The 18,908-nt window shown below is 37.6% G+C and overlaps 1 protein-coding gene across 1 annotated transcript in view; it reads left to right on the top strand.

Annotated features, from left to right (window-relative positions):
• Positions 1–4,430: 4,430 nt before the first annotated feature.
• Positions 4,431–18,908, top strand: part of MALRD1 (MAM and LDL receptor class A domain containing 1) — a 255,324-nt gene continuing 240,846 nt past the window's right edge. Inside the window, exons 1-5 of the mRNA XM_013370091.3 lie at positions 4,431–4,593; positions 8,493–8,633; positions 13,080–13,174; positions 13,252–13,413; positions 15,192–15,285. Coding sequence (XP_013225545.2) covers positions 4,431–4,593; positions 8,493–8,633; positions 13,080–13,174; positions 13,252–13,413; positions 15,192–15,285 — 655 coding nt within the window. The remainder of the gene's footprint in view (positions 4,594–8,492; positions 8,634–13,079; positions 13,175–13,251; positions 13,414–15,191; positions 15,286–18,908) is intronic.

The raw sequence follows: 18,908 nt of genomic DNA, 5'->3' as shown, positions 1-18,908 counted from the left end.
TTGTTTGTATTAAAATTAATGATGTATGTAAAGCTGTATGTTAGGAGAAAATGAAATGTGTGTTAAAGGTACATACACTGGTGCTGTAATGCTTCCAGCTCTAATCACATATACAGTTGTTACAACATGGATATTTAAAGGTTATATTGAATTCAGTGAAATTTTTATTTATCTGAAGATGTAACTATGTTTTCTATTCGGTAAGACTTTTCCCTGAAAGAAAGTTAGTTGTAGCAGCAAAATCTGTATGCTGTTTTCAGATGGTGAAACTAATATCGCGTTGTTTGAGTTCTTTCCTGTTTCATGTGTTGATAATAACTGGCTCTGCAAAAGCTTAATGGAAACTCACTGACTGCAGTCCACTTTCTGCTTAAGAAAATAGCTTTCTGTTGACATAAAAAGTAGACTTAAAAATGCAAAACTTCTCTGGCCTTCTTTCAGAGTCTGTTTGGAGTTCTTTAAGAATTGTTTCTTAGAAATCTTAGGTTAAATATCTGTAACTTTTCAGTAAATTTACTTAAGTGGAAAGGCTGAGAGGGCAGTCTTTTTTTCCACTTACAGAAAATGTATTTTGTCCTGGCTTAAATGAAATGAATTAGGCTAAGCCGGATAAATCCAGTATTGATGTAAAATAAAGTTTTTTATTTAAACCTTTTTTTTTTTTTAATGAATGCTTTTTTGTTAAAGTAATGTAGAAAATAGAAAATCTACTCTGCTTGTTTTCCTTTTAGTCTAGCTTCTCTGCAAAATGTATTTGCTGCTTTAAAAAAAAAAAACCCTTTTCATTATTGCCCATCCTTCTGCTTTCCTGACATGCTGCATATTTTTATTGGTTTATGAAACTTCATTCTCTCTCTGTTTCTTCTTTTTCTAGATCTTGATTATTCTGTTTTCAGGGTGCTTTCAGTTCAGTACTTGGAATGTTTATAATTTTGACTTTCTCTGCAAGTTTTTTGCTTCCAAATACTGTTTTTTCCCTTTTGTGCATTTCTCAGAGCTGTGAAAAACTGAGATGTTCTTGTTGTTAATTGACAAGAGGGCTGACTTGTTGCACTTGTCAAGAAACTCTCCCTACCTGTATATAGCCACATAGTTGCAAAAAAATACACCTTTTATTTGGTTTTGCACTTTTTGTTAGATCTTCACTAAAATACTTTTTTTTTTTCTTCACTCAAAATCCTTGTGTAACATCCTGAATGCTTTCTGAATATTGGGCATATTTCATCTGTTTCCACCCATAATAGACCTTACGGCAATTCTGACTTGTTTGGATTATGCAATTTTGCTTCATATTAAAGCTTTAATATATAATAAACTTGGTAAAGGATACGAGTTCCTGCTGAAACTCTCTTACTCACAAAACTTGTGTACAGATTTTATGCTAAAGACAGAGAAGGAGAACAGCCAAGAATATTGCAGCAGAAGATTTAATAAAATGAGAGAAAGCCGAAAGACTGGGAAATCCTGTCGTTGTGAAGTACAGCAGCATGAGAAGGAATTTCAGAAGATGTACGGGAAAAGGAGGAGTAAGATGAAATGTGTGTTGGAGAAAATTGGAAAACAAAGCATCTGAGTAGCATAAGACATTTAAGCCTTTGCAAATGTAGTAATATGGCATTATATGGAAGAGTTATGGGGTTTTTTGTGTGGTGGTTTTGGTTTGTTTGTTTGTGTGTTTTTTGTTTTTTTTTTTTTTTAATATACCTAGAAGCTTCTAATCTAAGCTTTACTTATGGAGGAAAAGCAAGCAATTCAATGATACACATTACTGATGAACTCAGATGTGTGTATCAATAAAATCTTAATTCATTTATTAGTAGCTCTGCTTTTCTTCAGGAAATTTTCCAATCAGCTCTGTGCCCTGAGGACAAAGCGTTAAAATAAAGGACATAAAATGAAGTCCACAGAAAGATAAAACGAGTGGACTTGAATCAAATCAGCTGTAAAATGCTTTCTAGGCAGAACTGAATTTTTATTACAATAAACATATGTCTGCCTCTGGTGTTGGAGATATGGGAAGTTGCACCAAAACTTGAACTGCCAGCCTTCAGGCAGTGTTGGGGCAGTGGTCTTTGTACCTTGACAAGACACTTCTTACATTATGAAAATATGGCTCTGCAATGATCGATATGCCTCCTGACAGAAGTTGTCTGTTTCTCTTTGTAGATATGGTAGTACTTGTCTTTCCTTTTCAGCATGTTCCAGTTACAGAGATATACCTTGCCTCCATTCTGCTAACCAGGGCTAACAAGCAAATTAAAGGTATGTGCAGGGGTATGTTCCCCTGGTATATTCCAGTTATTTGATCTGGGGAATTTACAGGTTAAGAAATCTGCAGAGCTGCTGGCATCAGTACGTACTTCAAGCTGCCACTTGGGCAATTGTATGATCCTTTTATGATGCACTTGCATCACTTTACTAAAAGTAATTACTTTTTTTTTTTTTTCATCCCTCTATTTCTATTAAGGGAGTGTCAGGTTTACATGATTGTCAGCCTAATTTTGTCTGCTTTTCACAGTAATTTGCATTAGGCTAATGCTGTCCTCTGACTTTTGCAATAATTTCTATCCTTTTCCTACTATCTCTCCTTCCCCTGAGTTTAGGGCATCTAGAGTACTTAATATAATTTGCCTGTTTTCTCATGTTGCTCGGCTGAACAAAACAAGTTGTTTCAATCTTCATTCACAAGATTGGCCTTTTGGACTGGCTGGATATCTCTCAACCCCTCCCTCACCTTTAATTTGAAGATCCTTAATTAATCCATGTAAAAGCTTTAGCAGAAATGGTGTGTTTTGGTGAAACACAGCTGAGAAATTAAAAGTTGATTTTTGTATCAAAGAGACTATAATTAATCACGTTGGTTTCTGTCTCTTGTGCTGGTAGTCCTTTGTATGAGGATGTGTCAGTAATGCCCATCTGCTGGGTGAGCCCTGATTAGCTTACCATGTAATGCACCATAAATCTATTTACACAATGCAAACACCACTCTTGACAGCTTAATAAGCAACTGTTGTGTCACCTCTGACTATGCATTTTTTCTTCTAAAGACATCACAGAATCACAGAATTGACTGGGTTGGAAAAGACCTCAGAGATCATCGAGTCCAACCCTTGGTCCAACTCTAGTCCGTTTACTAGATCATGGCACTAAGTGCCATGTCCAATCTCAGTTTAAAAACCTCTAGGGACGGCGAGTCCACTACCTCCCTGGGCAGGCCATTCCAATGCCTGATCACTCTCTCTGTAAAGAATTTCTTTCTAATATCCAGCCTAAATTTCCCCTGGTAGAGTTTAAGCCCATGCCCCCTTGTCCTATTGCTAACTGCCTGGGAGAAGAGACCAATCCCCACCTGGCTATAACTTCCTTTCAGGTAGTTATAGAGAGTGATGAGGTCACCTCTAAGCCTCCTCTTCTCTTGTTTCAGAACTAGTCATTATGAAAATTATAGGGGGGGAAGGATTATATCAATTACTAAATAACTTTGGACAGAGACTGGATATGTTGATAGGGTAATATATTTGAGATTGGTATTGATGGTAGTTTCCTCTAAAGGTGGATTCTTGCAGTGCTAATTATTATTATTTTTGATGAATTCTGGCTGTGCTTGTTTATATGGTCATATTGTTCACTGTTCATAAAAATTCAGATACAAGATCCTAAGTATCTCTATTTTTTTCCCTAAGCTTTAGAAATACTGGTAGCATAATACAAAATATGATTTTTCCAGAAAATACAGGAATATAGTAACTTGGGAAGTTTTTGTTAATAGTCAGTTCATTTATGCAAATTGTGGTTGCAGATATGATTCCATTAACTAACAGATACTCTAAAATAATCTTATCATTATCTACAATTGTAGCCCTAGTCAAGAATAAATAGGTACCACTTTCAACTACTGGCATCATATGTCTATAGTCTGAAAAATCTAATTCATTCTGTAGATCTAGATCAGTCACAATCCCTTGGATACAAAATCAGTGTTTTCTAGATTTGATGCACAAACTTCGTAAGTTTTGTAAGCATTTGCCAACTCCCACTGAAAAAAGAGAGACCTTTATGAATCTTGATCACTTCGTAATTCTGCCTTGTTGTCAGGTTTTCTTATCTAATGTATTTGTAAACTTTCAGGCAATAAATCAAATCAGCAAGTTAATGATATACACTTGACTTGCATATTGTGCACCGTTTTTTTTTTAGTCATAAAACAATGTTATAATTACGTTAAATATTATCCAAAGACACATCAGGTTGAAAGGCACAGCTTTGCAGAAGCCACATTTCCCTTAAGCTGCAGATTTGGAAAGTGAGGTTCTAAAAATATCTTTTGGAGGATGTTTGTGAATACAACTTTTTCAAAGACACTTCACGACCAATGTTAGATGATTAAAGTAGCTCTTTTCCAAGCAAAAGCTTGGATAGTAGCATAGCCCATGAAGAGATTCATATTCTTCTGTGTGTTGTCCTGTTTTGCTCTGGTAGATACTCAGTTACCTACAGGAAGTGAGTGCCAACATACTGATGGCTCTGCTGCTTTCTCTGGGGAACTGTGCATTTTCACCAACCAGCATGGAAACAGCAGTGAAAAGAAACAAGGTAAGTCTCAGTGGGCTTTATCACAAGTGGGATATGATTCAATATCTGAACACGACAACAGGGCGAACTAGGGAGGGATTTTTTTTTTAATGTTTAAAAATATTCAGGGTGTTGTTTTTCAGGGTGTTCCCCACCCTTTTCTTAATTTGATTTTCTAAGACATTTCTTCCTGCTTCAATTTTGTTTTTTCCACTTAATTTTTGACTTCTATACAGTGCAACTCTTTCATAAATCTTAATATGGATATTATGTAGCAAGGCGACTATTTCCACATACATATAAATTCAATGGAAATTTAACAGGCATTATAATTATTTTTTTTTCTTTAATTCGTGGTAAAATTGTGTGATGAAATTCAGATTTCATTTGAAATACCTATGCCAAAGTATAAACAACAGTTTTGGTTGGGTTTGTTTGTTTTTTTCGGTCTGGACAAAGTAGAAAACTTGCTTTAATTCGTGAACAGATAGTCCTAGCTTAATCTTTGACACATTCAGAGGCTATGACTGCAGTTGCTGTTGTTTTCCTTAAAAGAAAGATCTAAGAAGTGACAGTGAATTTTAACTGCTACAGTCTGGGTAAATTTGCACCAGAAATCTACTCCCAGGATACTGTAACAGAAAATCCTGCTGCGAATTATTTCACGTGATGCATGCGATAGTCCTGCTCTTTGAGGAACTTTGCTCTGGAATACAAAGAAGAGCTTGGATTTATCAAAAATTCTAATTTTAGCTAAGAGACTGTCCAAGCTCTTCCACTTACTGTGCAATAAAGGAAGCTACCATAGTTGTTGGCTTTTTGAGGTTTAGCTTTCAATTTAGATTGTCTTTAGGTGAGCCTGTGTGTTTCTGTGCAGACTGAAAAGTGTTAATTAGAGCATGTCAACAATCATTTAGTGCAGCTGAAGTCTTAGAACAGCTACTTAAATCCAGATTCCTCAAATTACAATTGTGTGCCCAGATACCTGAGCTTTTTCTTTTGTCATATTGACTTCCTGTTTTGCCCAAATATGATGAAGATACGCTCTTGGAACTGCCCAGAATCAACTCTAGAATACACAGGGTTTGTTCCTTTGCAAATAAGACAATTGTTAAGAGTTTATTGAATGCCAATATTTTTTTTTTTTTTTAAACTTTTTTGAACTGTATGAAAATACATGAAATGCCAATGGCTGGAAATGATGCCTGTTGAATCAGCTGATGTGTGACTAACCCATTTCAGGTTGGCATATTTTTTTATCACTTGCACAAATGATGATTATACTGTGATTCACTGCATAGCCTTGAAATCCTTCATTGTTCTTGGTTTATCTAGAAAAGAGCATTTCATCTAGGAAACATTTTCTGTTATGATTGCAGAATATGCAGCAAGAGATGCATTCTGCCATTAATTTTTATGGACATTTATTGAGATTATTGCAAAATTATTTTTCTGCTTAGGTTTCAGCCCTCTAATCTCATGTTCACAACAGATTCCTAGTGTTTTGGGGGATTTAGGGAAGTTTAAGGATGTTTCTGCACTGAAAATATGAGAATTGTAATTTCAGATGATGTGTTTTTATCTTCATTCTGTATTTCATATGTGGTTGGTTTGTGCTTTGCTACAGCATTAGAAGAGGAGCAGAATAAACTCTACAGTCATTTTTTAAACTCTGAACTACTATTGAAAAATATTCACTAGGGGATGAATAATAGCTATCTACTCTTAAAAATACTTTGCTCCCAGAATATCCCAAACTGAAATTTTATGCACACATGCAATTGAAATAGGCCCTTAAACTGTAGTCTGTTTCTGTGAGACTTGGAATTTTTCCTTAGAGGTTATTTAAAATATTTGTTTTGTTCACAGGGAATGCAAAAAAAAAAATCTAGAACATCCCACGTGTTTCTTCCTTTTGGCCTTTTCCTCTCTAAGCAGTGACTTTATCCTTGTAAATTTATCTTCCGGCAAATTTATAGTGGTTTGCTTTCAAGTTCTATTTTCTGTGAAAATTAATATTCCCTTGGAAAATAATAATGAATGATCAAGGAATTTTTTTCAATTTAAAAAGATTCTGTTCTTGCTATTTCATATTTTACTGTGGTTTTGTTTGTTTTGTTTTTTGTTGTTTTTATTTTTTTTTTAATCTATCACAAAATTCCTAAGGAAATATTGAATGTGATTTAGTGCATTTAATGTCTTACGAAGCAGATATGCCTCATCGGGGTTTGTGCTTTATGATGAACCACTGACATGCTTTTCAGCCATCTAAAGAGCTAAGGAATAAAAGAAGCAATAAAAAGTTGGTTGATGAATCAGCCAATCTTCACATTAACTTGAGTCTGGAATGCTTGTGTGAACTATATCTATTTTCCCTTCTCTCACTTTATAATTAACTTGCAGTAAGTTGATGTGAATATGAAGGCCATGAAATTGGACATCATAGTGTGACTATAAATGCTGAAGTTGCAACTTCATTGAAAATGATTAGTGAACTGTGATAATACTCTTGGTCTATTCTATATTAACAGGGGGCTGGAGTGAGCATCAATTTGAGAGGAACTGTGAAGGCATTGTAGCTCTCATATCTAACTAGAATCCTGATTAGAAGGTGAAATCTTAACCTACCCTCCTCTGCTGTGTAAGAGAAAACTCAGGTGAACTTAAGGATTCTGCACAGTGTATTAAATCTGCGCACAGTCCCATGTATCTGCCCTTCTGCTTTGGGTGAAGTTGTAATAGGCTTGCTCTTTGCAGATGCATCTGAGCAGTTTTTTTATTTTTATTTATTTATTTATTTATTTGAGTCCTTTCACCATCAAAATAAGTGGTTCAAGGAATGTGTCTGTCTAGCCTGTCAGGCACATGCAAGCTCTTTCATTCAGCTTTGATGCAATGGAAGAAGGGCTGTCTGACAGCAGAGCAGAAATGAACATGTCCCTCCCTCCAGTAAGCAATTGTTTATCTGGTCGCATACCTACCTCAAATTCCCTGAATGAGTGGTACACCAAACTGGGTCTCGTGCCAGAAAGACATGTTCTGCCTTCCTTTTCTAACCCATGCTCCCCTACAGGGGATGCAGAAGGGGGAGAAACCATCCTTCCAGACCATGTTGCTTTGTGCAATGGAAGAAAAAAGGTCAGAGGAAAGACAAATGGGTGGGCTCTGTCATTCTGAGGACTTTTTTTCAGCTCTTTCCTGAACAGTGTGGATTCTGCTTTAATGCAGCAGTTTAGTAAAGACAGAACTGTTAAACTTTGGAGTATGTCACATGATGACAGCCTCACCTTTCTGTTATTAGATCCTGGGGAATTTCTAAGACTGGGATTATATTCTAACTTCCTGAAAAATGCACGTTGCAAAATAGAGAAATGAACAGTAGTGAAATGAAACATTTTTCATATCTGGTTATTTCCTGTTTTTAAGTCCTTGTTTTTCTGTGCAAGAACCCTGGATAAACAAAGGATATACTGAAATTCTCCAACTGATAGCTGCACTAAATTCCAAGAACAGCCTCTGCATAGAAACTCTGCTATCTTGGTCAGTTTCCTACAAATAGGTAGCTACAAAAATATTTGTGAAGAAAAAGATATATGTTATTAGTTATATAAGTGGACTTTTTGGGTGTTTGGCTTGTTGGGAGGAGGGCTTGGTGGTTGGTGTGTGTGGTGGTTTGTTTTGTGTGGGTTTTTTTGTTTGTTTGTTTTTGTTGTTTGTTTGGTGTTCTCCCAAACATTCATTCTCTCTTGTTTGTGTTCCACTGCCCTGTTTCTCTTTGTACCTTAACAATTCTGTTGTTTTTTGCTTTTTCTAGAAGTCCATTTGGAGTGTTTCTGTGGTTAATTAAATAGCAAGCAATGGTAACAATATATCCCTTTGCTTCTTTTTTTGAGGTTTATTTTGTTGCTTGTTTAATTCAGGTTCCTCCTGTGAAAAGTGTGATTTTGAAACTGATCTATGCGAAGCTCTTAATGAATTGAATTTGCAGCCTGGGTGGATAAGAAGAAATGGTCGATCTGGCATGGGACCACCATACTCTGACCACAATGGGAATGACAGTGGTAAGAATTCTCACGTTCTTTGAAGGAACCATAGCCCCTTACAAGTTATGTAGGTCTCAGTTTTATTTGCTGAATTTTACTATATTCCTCAGAGTTCAATTGGATTTTGCCACATGTTTTTTGAATGCTTGTGTCCAGGATTTTAGGTAATGGTAATAACAATAACTCAGAATTCCAGAAATAAAGACTGTATTCCAGAAAGCAATTCTTGTTATCATGGCATCAGTCATCAAGGATCGAGTTCATCTACCCAAGTGACTTTTACCTGATTTGGATATATTAGGTGACAATTTCAGTCTTGATGGTTGCAAAGTTCGGAAATAAGTATTGATTCCCACATTTTGATATGTATTTTGATCTCTTCTTGGATTGGTGAGTGCTCAGACTGTGCACATCTATTACCACTGGCTAATATTACCACTTCAAATATTTGGAGAAGGTGACTTTGGATATGGGGACAGGGAAGAGCTTTGATAGTCTGAGCCAGCTCCTCTCTAAATCTTATTAAAATTCCACTTTGTATCAAGACTGTCCCTCAGCTAAGTAATTAATCGTCCCTGTCCTCAGACAAAGTGTGTTCCTTTTGCTTGTCCAATTGCCAAGTTAATCCTGCTTTCCAAAACCTGGCTTCTTCCTCCTTTAATACGTGATTTTCTTCATAACTTTTTAGCCAACTTCTTTAGCTGCAGTAAACCTTCTGCTTTCTAAAGCCGTTAGAAAGCTTGTTTGCAAGAAATCAAGGAAGGAGGGAAAGAACTTGATAGGGATCTTGAATCTGTCAGCCAAGATGTGACCTGGTTGAAGTGATCACTCTAAAGTGTTCAATTATCTTCACCACATTTTCAGTTATTCTCTTTCCCTTTTCTTCACCCACACCCTCTCACCTCTCCTATGCCTGAGCAGTCCTTACAGAAAGCACCTGAAGGCAGGCATGCGGTGTTGGGGAGTATAGAAATGTATGATCTTATGTGGGACGGAAGTGTTGTTCTAAGACTGATTAGCCTAGGTGTTTTTCACTTTATTCCTGAGCTGTGATTATCTGGGGGTGTGGAAATCTGCACTGTTCTGAGCAAGTGGCATCTCCTACATATTGTGTAAGGTACCAAACAGATAGAAGTTCCATGTAATGATTAATGCCAATTGGTAGTTTAAAGGTGAATCAATATAAAACTTGCTTAGAAATTTGTAAAATGAAAATATCACAGAACTTTAAAAAAAATTAATAGAAAAACTGTCAACAAACAAACCCCCTCTACATGTCCCTGCAAGTTCTCAGTCCACAGCTAACATTCATGATGCTCTGTAGTTAGGATGCTTTACCCATGCAGTGTTCTTCTAACACTTCATTCTTTGCTTATGTGTATCATACAAGCACATCCTGCAAAAACCAACACCAATCTTTAACATGTACAGCAACATAAGAGCATGGCATGGATCAGAAAAACTAATATTGACAAGAGATGAATCCATATCATGACCCACAATTGTTAACAGATACAAATCTTTTCTATTACCCTCTATCTCAAACCCTTCATGCCCCACACTTTTTGGGAACCCCCGGCCTATTTGATGGTTGAGTGGTGTGAGAAGCTGAAAAGGCCTTGACTCTGTGTAAGCACTGCTCAGCAGTAACTAAAACATCAGTGTGTTATCAACACTGTTTTCAACGCAAATCCAAAATATGTCATGATACAAGTTACTATGATTAAATTTAACTCTATCCCAGCCAAAACCAGTACAGTGTACTATGCTTCTGAAAAACAAGGCTCTTTTTAAAGAGACTTAAACTGACATTAGCAGAAAAACATGAGTAACAACCAAACCTTTTCATAAATTTATTTCTAATACATAAGTTGTAAAACACTTCAAAATAAAAGCAGGTCTTCTCACTGAAAAGCATGTAAAAGACAACTACTTTGGAAATAAAAATATACTGAACTCTTGGTTAGAATCTTAGTTAATTAACTAGGCAACAGTCTTAGTCTAGTTGGAGTTTCTAGTTTTTGTGCTTGCTTGGTGGTATATATCACATCAGGATGTAGCAAAGACATGAAAGATATTATTGCCTATATCCAATAAAAAAGTTACTCTTATCTTACAAAGAACTGGTGGTGGGAGAAGAAATTTTCTTATGCAGCACCCAAAAGCCAACAAAAGACTGAGAATCGTCTACTTCAAGTGCTTGTTGCAGAGGAGACAAACTGTTCAGTCACCTGTATGTTTTCATTGACTTGTTTTGGGTGCTCAGTCATCATTGTGTATGCCAGGTCTGAATTGTATGGTAACTATATTAATCAAATTTATTTTGATCAGATAACATAAAGCTTGAATACTTGCATCTATTCAGCTTGCTGAGAGGCTGTGTATTCAGATCTGTGAACTGAATGGTTAAAGAGAGTAAAGTGTATCTGGTTATTTCCATTTTCTACCTGGAGAATGGCTAAACTATACTTTCATTTTATGAATGCTGGTTCTAATCACCCAGGAAATATTTGTGTCCCTGTGGCAGCTATTCAGGTTTTCCCACTGCTAGTGACTCAACAGACTATGTAATCAGTTCCTGTTTAAAGACCAGATATTATATTACATGGTGACAATTGAGAGGAGAATGTTCTATGGCAGAGTATTAAAGGGAAGAGTTCCTGCCATCAGGATAAGTAATTGCACTCATGTTAGCAGAAGAGCAAAGATCACTTGGTAGATGTTACTTCTTTGAAGATTTAGGTAATCATTTACTAGAACATAACAGGTTTTGTTTAATTCTGCCTCTTCTCATGGTTCTTATTTTAATTGAAAATATAGCTGAATAGACTAGTGGCAACCACTAAAACAAATTAAACTCTTTTTTTTTTTTTTTTAGCAATTAAAACCTGTTATCTGTGTAGAACTGTAATGTAAAATCAGTGTTCAAAGTATTCCTTAACATTACCGTTTCTGCACCATCTGTGTAAGACTTGAAATTCCTGTGACAGGTAAAATCTGACCTTGTTTATGAGTTTTAGATAAATTTATCTTTAGGGAACCAAAACAAAAATGTTCAAAATTTAATGGAAATTAAAAACCAGTGGACTCGGGGACAGAGCTCTGCTGAGGCGTAAGCTGTCTGTTGTGGGTGGAAAGGATATCCTTGTAGCTGGTAGGCTCTGAAAGTGCTGCCTGAGCAGTCATGAAAGGCCTAAAATCTTGGGGGGCAGCATGGCTGCTGCTTTGGTAGCAGGCTGCAAAGCACTGCTCTGTGGGGGATTGCTTAGCTGGCTCCACATTGAGCTGGTCTTACGGTCCTTTGTCTGTGACTTTCCGTTTGAACACAAGGATGGGAGGTCAAAGTGAGGAGTTTTATAAATGAAGTACTTGGATGTTCCTACATATCGTCTGATACTTGGTTTCTGTAGAAATCTTTATTTTTTAGGATTTTTTTTTTTTCTCCCCCTCAGTCCTACTTGTGGTGGTTGGTTGGCTGGTTGTTTTTTCCTCCTTTTTTCATCTTTTACCTTTCATTTACATGTTAATGTTGGGGGCAACAGTTTACCTGACATTGCCTGGAGTTTGGGAAGGAAGAGAGAAAAAAGATGACTTAAAAAAAATTCCTCCCATTGCATCTTTTAACATATAACATCTCTGAAATCTCCATGTTCAGGAAGAGCCAAATTTTGACTAGCAGTATTTGGTGTCCTAAACCAGCATGGTTGCTCTGCATCATTTAGACGACATGAAACAACATTGTCAGGAAGAAACATAATCAGCTAAAAGGCATAGCAACAGCAATATTTCACTGACTCTTGTGGACCTGTTACACTTTCGAGTAAAGCAAAACTTTAATTTGGACTTGTTTTATAAATGGAAAGATATGGTAACTTCAATGGTAGTGGGAGATGCAGAGGGCAGCCTTTCATACTGGGAATGTGCACAGGAATAGCACAACCTCCCCTCTGCAATTTAGGCAAATTTCTGAGCAGCTGAAAAACAGACCCATGTCTATGGAACAGAGGAACACCACAAGTTCCTTTCCTATCTTCCATCACCGCCTTAAAGAACTGAACTGTTGCAATAAATCTGTATTGTTGCTCACAATAGTTAGCTGTTTAGGCATGAAATACGCAATCTATTCCGTAACTGGGGTTTAAGCTGTTTGATCAACTTACTGAATTAGTCTTATATTTGTCCCACAATTCTGCACTTACTGAATATTCAAGCCATCAGCACATGAAAGATTTTGGAACCCTGCTTGAAATTTCAGTGGGAATGTATGTCAATATTTAACAAGAATGAAAGCTTGGCACACAATGGCTACAAGTGTGATATGAATCTTTTCTGGGGAAAGATTTCTTGTTGACTTTTTAGTTATTAATTCATACCTGTTTATGTGCCTCTTTCTTGTTTTATTATTGTATTTTACATAACTTTTCTCCAAGCTTCTAAGATTTATTTTTTTATTCCCTTTCATAGCTTATTTCCTCTCATTGTCTTCTAAAATGCAAGACTCTTCTGCAACTTTAAGGACCAATGTTTTCCTTCCAACTGACGATGAACACATTTGTCAGGTATTTTGATGCACAGTCCTGTTTTATTTTTTGCCACAGTAATTCTCTGCAATAATCAGATCTTTTTGTTGTCCTAGATTACATTTCATTATTGGATCAGTCAAAGGAGTGGAACATTGATAGTGGGGCTTCGAAAGCACTCTGAAGATACAATTACTAACATCTGGCAAGATTCGGGAGAATTGTGGAATCAGTGGAAAGCAAACACCATCATGATCAATACCACTGAAAAGTATGAGGTTGGTAAATTGACGTGACTCTAAATTGCATCTGTTAAATGGTTTATAAGTTCTGGGTTTTTTTTAATAAGTCAAAATGAAATATTTTGTAAATGGAAAGTGTTACCATGAAGTAAAAGAGAGAGAACCCATTTGGAAGTTCATGGTTGTCATTAACAAATATTGCTTTTTCTTATCTCTTGGTGGTGTGATAACTAATGACAAATCTTACTAATACTGTGTATGTTCCTTAAATAAAACAGTCCATCTCAATGCATCATAAATCTTCCTGCCCATAGATACAGTATTCCTGTCCATAGCTACAGTATTCCCTTAGCCTCAATCTAACTGTACAGATAAACTTAAGGCTTAATTTATATAGGAAATACCATTGTATACTATGAGATACTATCCTGTAGGGGTACTTCAGGTGATAAATACTTAACTATTCAGTGGAGCTTTGTGCCTTTGTAACAGAACACATGCACATGGTTTTATTTTGCTCAAAGCTGCTGAAAACCAATGTAAGTCTCATAAGTTATTTAAATATTTTTACATGTGCATTTACACAAAACATTAGTAGAGTAGATGCAACTTAGGGTTACAATATCGTGGATGATCTATACTCATTATTATGCATAATACTAGAGGGAATGTGGGGAGCAGAGAAGAAAATCAGAGTCATTTCCTCAGACAGTAGTTACAGTGAAGAGCTGGTTAGCATACAACCCTGAAGGCATGAGAGCACAACCTCATTCCAGTAAACCATATGAGTAACATAATTACTTGACTTGCAGAGGTAACACTGTGCTAAAGCATCCAACAAGACCTTGGTTTTTGAAGTAATGCTTGCCTGCTCAACCCTGACTGAGAATGTATGTTACAAAATGCCTGTACCTAACTCAACATGGGTACCAATGTTGTTACTTGTCAATAATGTAACTCTACCTGATATGAGTGTGTGTATAGCAATGCAGGATTGTACCAAAAGGGTTTAATTCTAGATTTACTTTGTCATCCTTCATAAGTGATAAGGTCTCCCCTCAGATTCCTCTTCTCCATGCTAAACAACCCAAGTTCCCTCAACTGCTCCTCATCAGACTTCTGCTCCACCAGTGGTGAATACAGTGGCACGCCCACTTCCCTAGTCCTGCTGGCCACACTGTTCCTGATACAACCCAGGATGCTGTTGCCCTTTTTGGCCACCTGGACACACTGCTGACTCATGTTCAGCTGGCTGTTGACAAACACCCACAGATCCTTTTTAATCAGTCAGCTTTTCAGCAACTCTTCCCTGAGCCTGTAGTGCTGCCTGGGATTGTTGTGACCCAAGTGCAGCACCTGGCACTTGGCCTTGTTGAACCTCATATATTTGACTCTAGGTCGCTGACAAATTCTGAAAACAACTGAAAAGGTTCACGTTTCCAGTCTCTGGTGGAATAATGGCTTGATAAAACACAAAATACTTTCCATTTCTTAACTGTCATGATCCTTGCTTAGATTTTAATGCATTTTATTGTGGTTTTCAGATATTTCCTGTTAATCTTTCCTGTTAATTTAATTCTTGGGTTAGCACAAATATGCAGTCTAATCATCTGACAAGCCACAGGTATGTGAAAAAAAACCCAGGATGGTGGTCATCCAAAATTGATAAGTGAATGATTTGAGTTCATGTGTTTTTAATAGAAACTCTATTGATTAGACTGGCCTATCTTGGAGTTTGGTTTTGTTTGTTTGTTTTTCTCATCTGTGACAATGGTGAATGAAATTCCTTGTTGATTTACTGTTAATGTTTGCAGGTTATATTTTGGGGGATGGTGGGCACCCAGAGACAAGATGCAACTGTTGCCATTGATGATATCACCTTCAGTGAAGGATGTTCTCTGGCAAGTGGTAAGAATATATGTTTTTCAGGAGACAGATCATTTTACTTTGTGTTTCCCTTAGATGAGAAAAGAAAATGCAAAGAAAATCTTTTGGTATTTAAAGGCTTTCTGAACTCCAGAAGTGTTTTCGTGTGCCTTATTTTAATTCCTCTAAACCATTATCTGTCATATTATATCTAAACACAGTTACAAAGAATGACAATAAATATCTTAAGAAATCTGGTACTGTACAACCGTAACTTCCTGTATCCAGGAGGGCACTAAGGCCTCAATGGGCAGAAAAGATCCACTCTTTTTTGGCCTACAAATTGATGTGTTCAGCCAGCTCAGGAAAAGCCTTGGAGCTGACTTTAGGGAGATTCCCAGGACACTTGGGTGTATTTTTAAATGTGTGTAAGTTGTGATCCTCAGCTGTGTAACCGGGCTATTTTATTCCACTCTGCTGCATCCAAGAGCTGTAACGTCAGGCTGGCCAGCTCTGCAGCCAGACTGTCTGTGCATGTCAGGATTCTTTAGCAAAGTATTTGCTATTTCTCTTGTCAACCTAATGTATTTTCATGGGAAAGGAATAGCACAGGCACTGAGAGTTCTGTCTTTAAATTGAGACTAAGGTATGGAATGCAGTGTTTGATGTAGACCAAGCTAGGTTATGTGATTGGTTTTCTATATTGTGGTCTAAAACAAAACTCTCTAGATTTCCGAGTAGGAAAGCCTATTGAAAATAGATGTACGTGGTTATTAACATATTAGAGTGCTGAGCAGCCATAGGCAGATCACCATGAGAGATCAGATACAGATCCTAGTGTAATAATTCAGGCAGGCATACATATTTATTTCAAATGTGACCTATATTGGGGAAATCTAAAGAGACTCTCCATCCCCTGATGGATGTGTGGGGAAACATAGTGACAGGAGATAAGGTGAAGTCTGAGGTACTAAATGTTTTCTTTCACCTCAGTCTTCAATAGTCAGACCAGTTGTGCTCCAGGTACCCAGCCCTCTGAGCCAGAAGACAGGGATTGTGAGTAGAATGAAACCCCAGTAATCCAAGGAAATGTTTAGATACCTGCTATACCACTTGAACACCCACAAGTCTATGGGGCCAGATGAGATACATCCAAGGGTGCTGAAGGAGCTACCAGCTGTTTAGCTGATCACTAAATCACTTTCCATTATCTATCAGCAATTTTGGCTAACTGGGGAGGTCTCAGTTTACTGGAAGTTGGCAAACATGACACCCATCTATAAGAAGGACCAGAAGGGGAATCTGGGGAACTACAGGTCTGTCAATCTAACCTCGATGCTGGGCAAGGTTATGGAGCAGGTCATGGAAGGTCATCTGGAGTGACATCACATGACACATACAAGAAAACCAAGCGATCAGGCTCTGTCAGCATGGGTTTCTGAAAGGCAGGTCCTGTTTTACCAACCTGATCTCTTTCTATGACAAGGTGATCCACCTAGCAGATGAGTGAATAGCTGTGGATGTTGTGTACTTAGACTTCAGAAAAGCCTTTGGCACCATTTCCCACAGCATTCTCCTGGAGAAGCTGTCAGCTCATGGCCTGAATGGGTGTATTCTTCAATGGATAAATAACTGGCTGGATGGCAAGGCCCAAAGAGTTGTGGTAAATGGAGCCAAATCCAGCTGGCAGCCTATCATGAGTGGCGTTCCCCAGGGCTCAGTATTGGAGCCAGTTCTGTTTATTCTCTTTATAAATTGTCTGGATGAATGGATTGAGTGCAGATGACACCAAATTTGGCGAGAGTGTTAATCTGCTGGAGGGTAGGAAGGCTCTACAGAGGGATATGGACCAGCCGGATCATTGGGCATGAGGTTTAACAAGGCCAGGTGCTGGGTCCTGCACTTGGGTCACAACAATCCCAGGCAGCACAACAGGCTCAGGGAAGAGTGGCTGGAAAGCTGCCTGGCAGAGAGGGACCCGGGGGTATTGCTTAACAGCCAGCTGAACATGAGCCAGCAGTGCCCAGGTGGCCAAAAATGGCAACAGCATCCTGGGTTGTATCAGGAACAGTGTGGCCAGCAGGACTAGGGAAGTGAGCATGCCACTGTACCCACCACTAGTGAGGCTGTACCTTGAATCCTGTGTTCACTGTTGTGCCACTCACTACAAGAAAGACATTGAGGCACTAGAGCGAGTGCAGAGGAGGGCAACAAAGCTGGTGGGGGGCCTGGAGCACAAGTCTGATTAGGAGCATTTGAGGAAGTTGGGGCTGTTTATCCTGAAGAAAAGGAGGCTGAGGGGAGACCTTATCACTGTCTACAACTACCTGAAACGAGGTTGTAGCATGGAATGTGTTGGTCTCTTTTGCCAAGTAGCAAGTGATAGGACAAGAGGAAATGGCCTCAAGTTGTGCCGGGGGAGTTTAGATTGGATACTAGGAAAAAATTCTTCACAGAGAGGGTTGTCAGGCATTGGAACAGGCTGCTCAGGGAAATGGTGGAATCACCATCCCTGGAGATGTTTAAAAGGTGTATAGTCAAGGTTCTTAGGACATGGTTTAGTGCTAGAGTTAGGTTATGGTTTGAATTGATGATCCTCAGGGTCTCTTCCAACCAAAAGTTTCGGGTCATTTAAGTTTTGGTCATTTAAGTCTCTCCATGTTTCAGTTTTCTTACAATGGAGAAGTATTTGTTATATAAATATTTTCATGCTAGGACCTGTCTTGCTTTTCTCTTTTGTAAAGGTTTTCTAGCAGTACTACCTTAAATGAACAGGAATGTCAATTTAAAACTGAGATACTTGTCTACGAACTCAGGAAGGTTCACGATGTGCTTGCTTTGCAAAAATGTATTTGAAACTGACAATCAAAAGAGGACAGATGTGTGATCCTTTCATCTTCAGAAATCCTCCAAGGAAAAGAAAGAAGTTGGAAGGGCAGATTTAAAATAGAAAAGAAAGCATTGCTGGATTCTGGCAACATGTGTGATCTCTTAGCCAACTCCTGCAGGAGGATATAAATTTCTCTGTACAAATATATTTGTGCTTTTTGCATAAACTAAGTGCTTCTAAAGCAAACAAAGATATAAAACCACATCAGCTGTAGAGATGAAATACTGTCTCAAAGAAATGAAAAAATCAAAACTTGAGACAGAAACAAGGTGGACTCACCGGAACATATAAATCTAAGCTGTTGAAATATATAGAGCAGCATACATATCGAGGTGCTGCAGTGTTAACCGCCTCAGGTTCATTCTGAAAGCCCTTATCCTTTGCTTCCCTATCAGGAAAATTCAGCTTCATTAGGCGACATCTGAATTGCTCACAGCAGCCAAAAATAGGGCCAAAAGATCTTAATTTTCTCCCTGGAAGAAGAATTTTACCACTGAGTATTTTCAAATAACTAGAACAAAAGGTTACATTAGTGTTTTCTTGAATTTGAAATAATTTTTTCTTTAGTCCTTATGGAATGTCTGGATAAAAAGACTTTCAATCAAGACCACCTTAATTACATGAAATTTATAGATAAAATTTGCATTTGTGATGTACCCTTCATGATTTTCAATACCAGTGTAAACACACATAAGAAATGACATGTGCATTTTTACTCATTTTTATGACCGTGCTTTTAGTGTCATGAGTAAAATAGATTAAGTATTTGTGCTTC

This window comes from Columba livia, chromosome 2 (genome assembly GCF_036013475.1).
Source record: "Columba livia isolate bColLiv1 breed racing homer chromosome 2, bColLiv1.pat.W.v2, whole genome shotgun sequence".
Taxonomy (NCBI): Eukaryota; Metazoa; Chordata; class Aves; order Columbiformes; family Columbidae; genus Columba; species Columba livia.
This window is presented reverse-complemented; position numbering and strand designations above follow the sequence as displayed.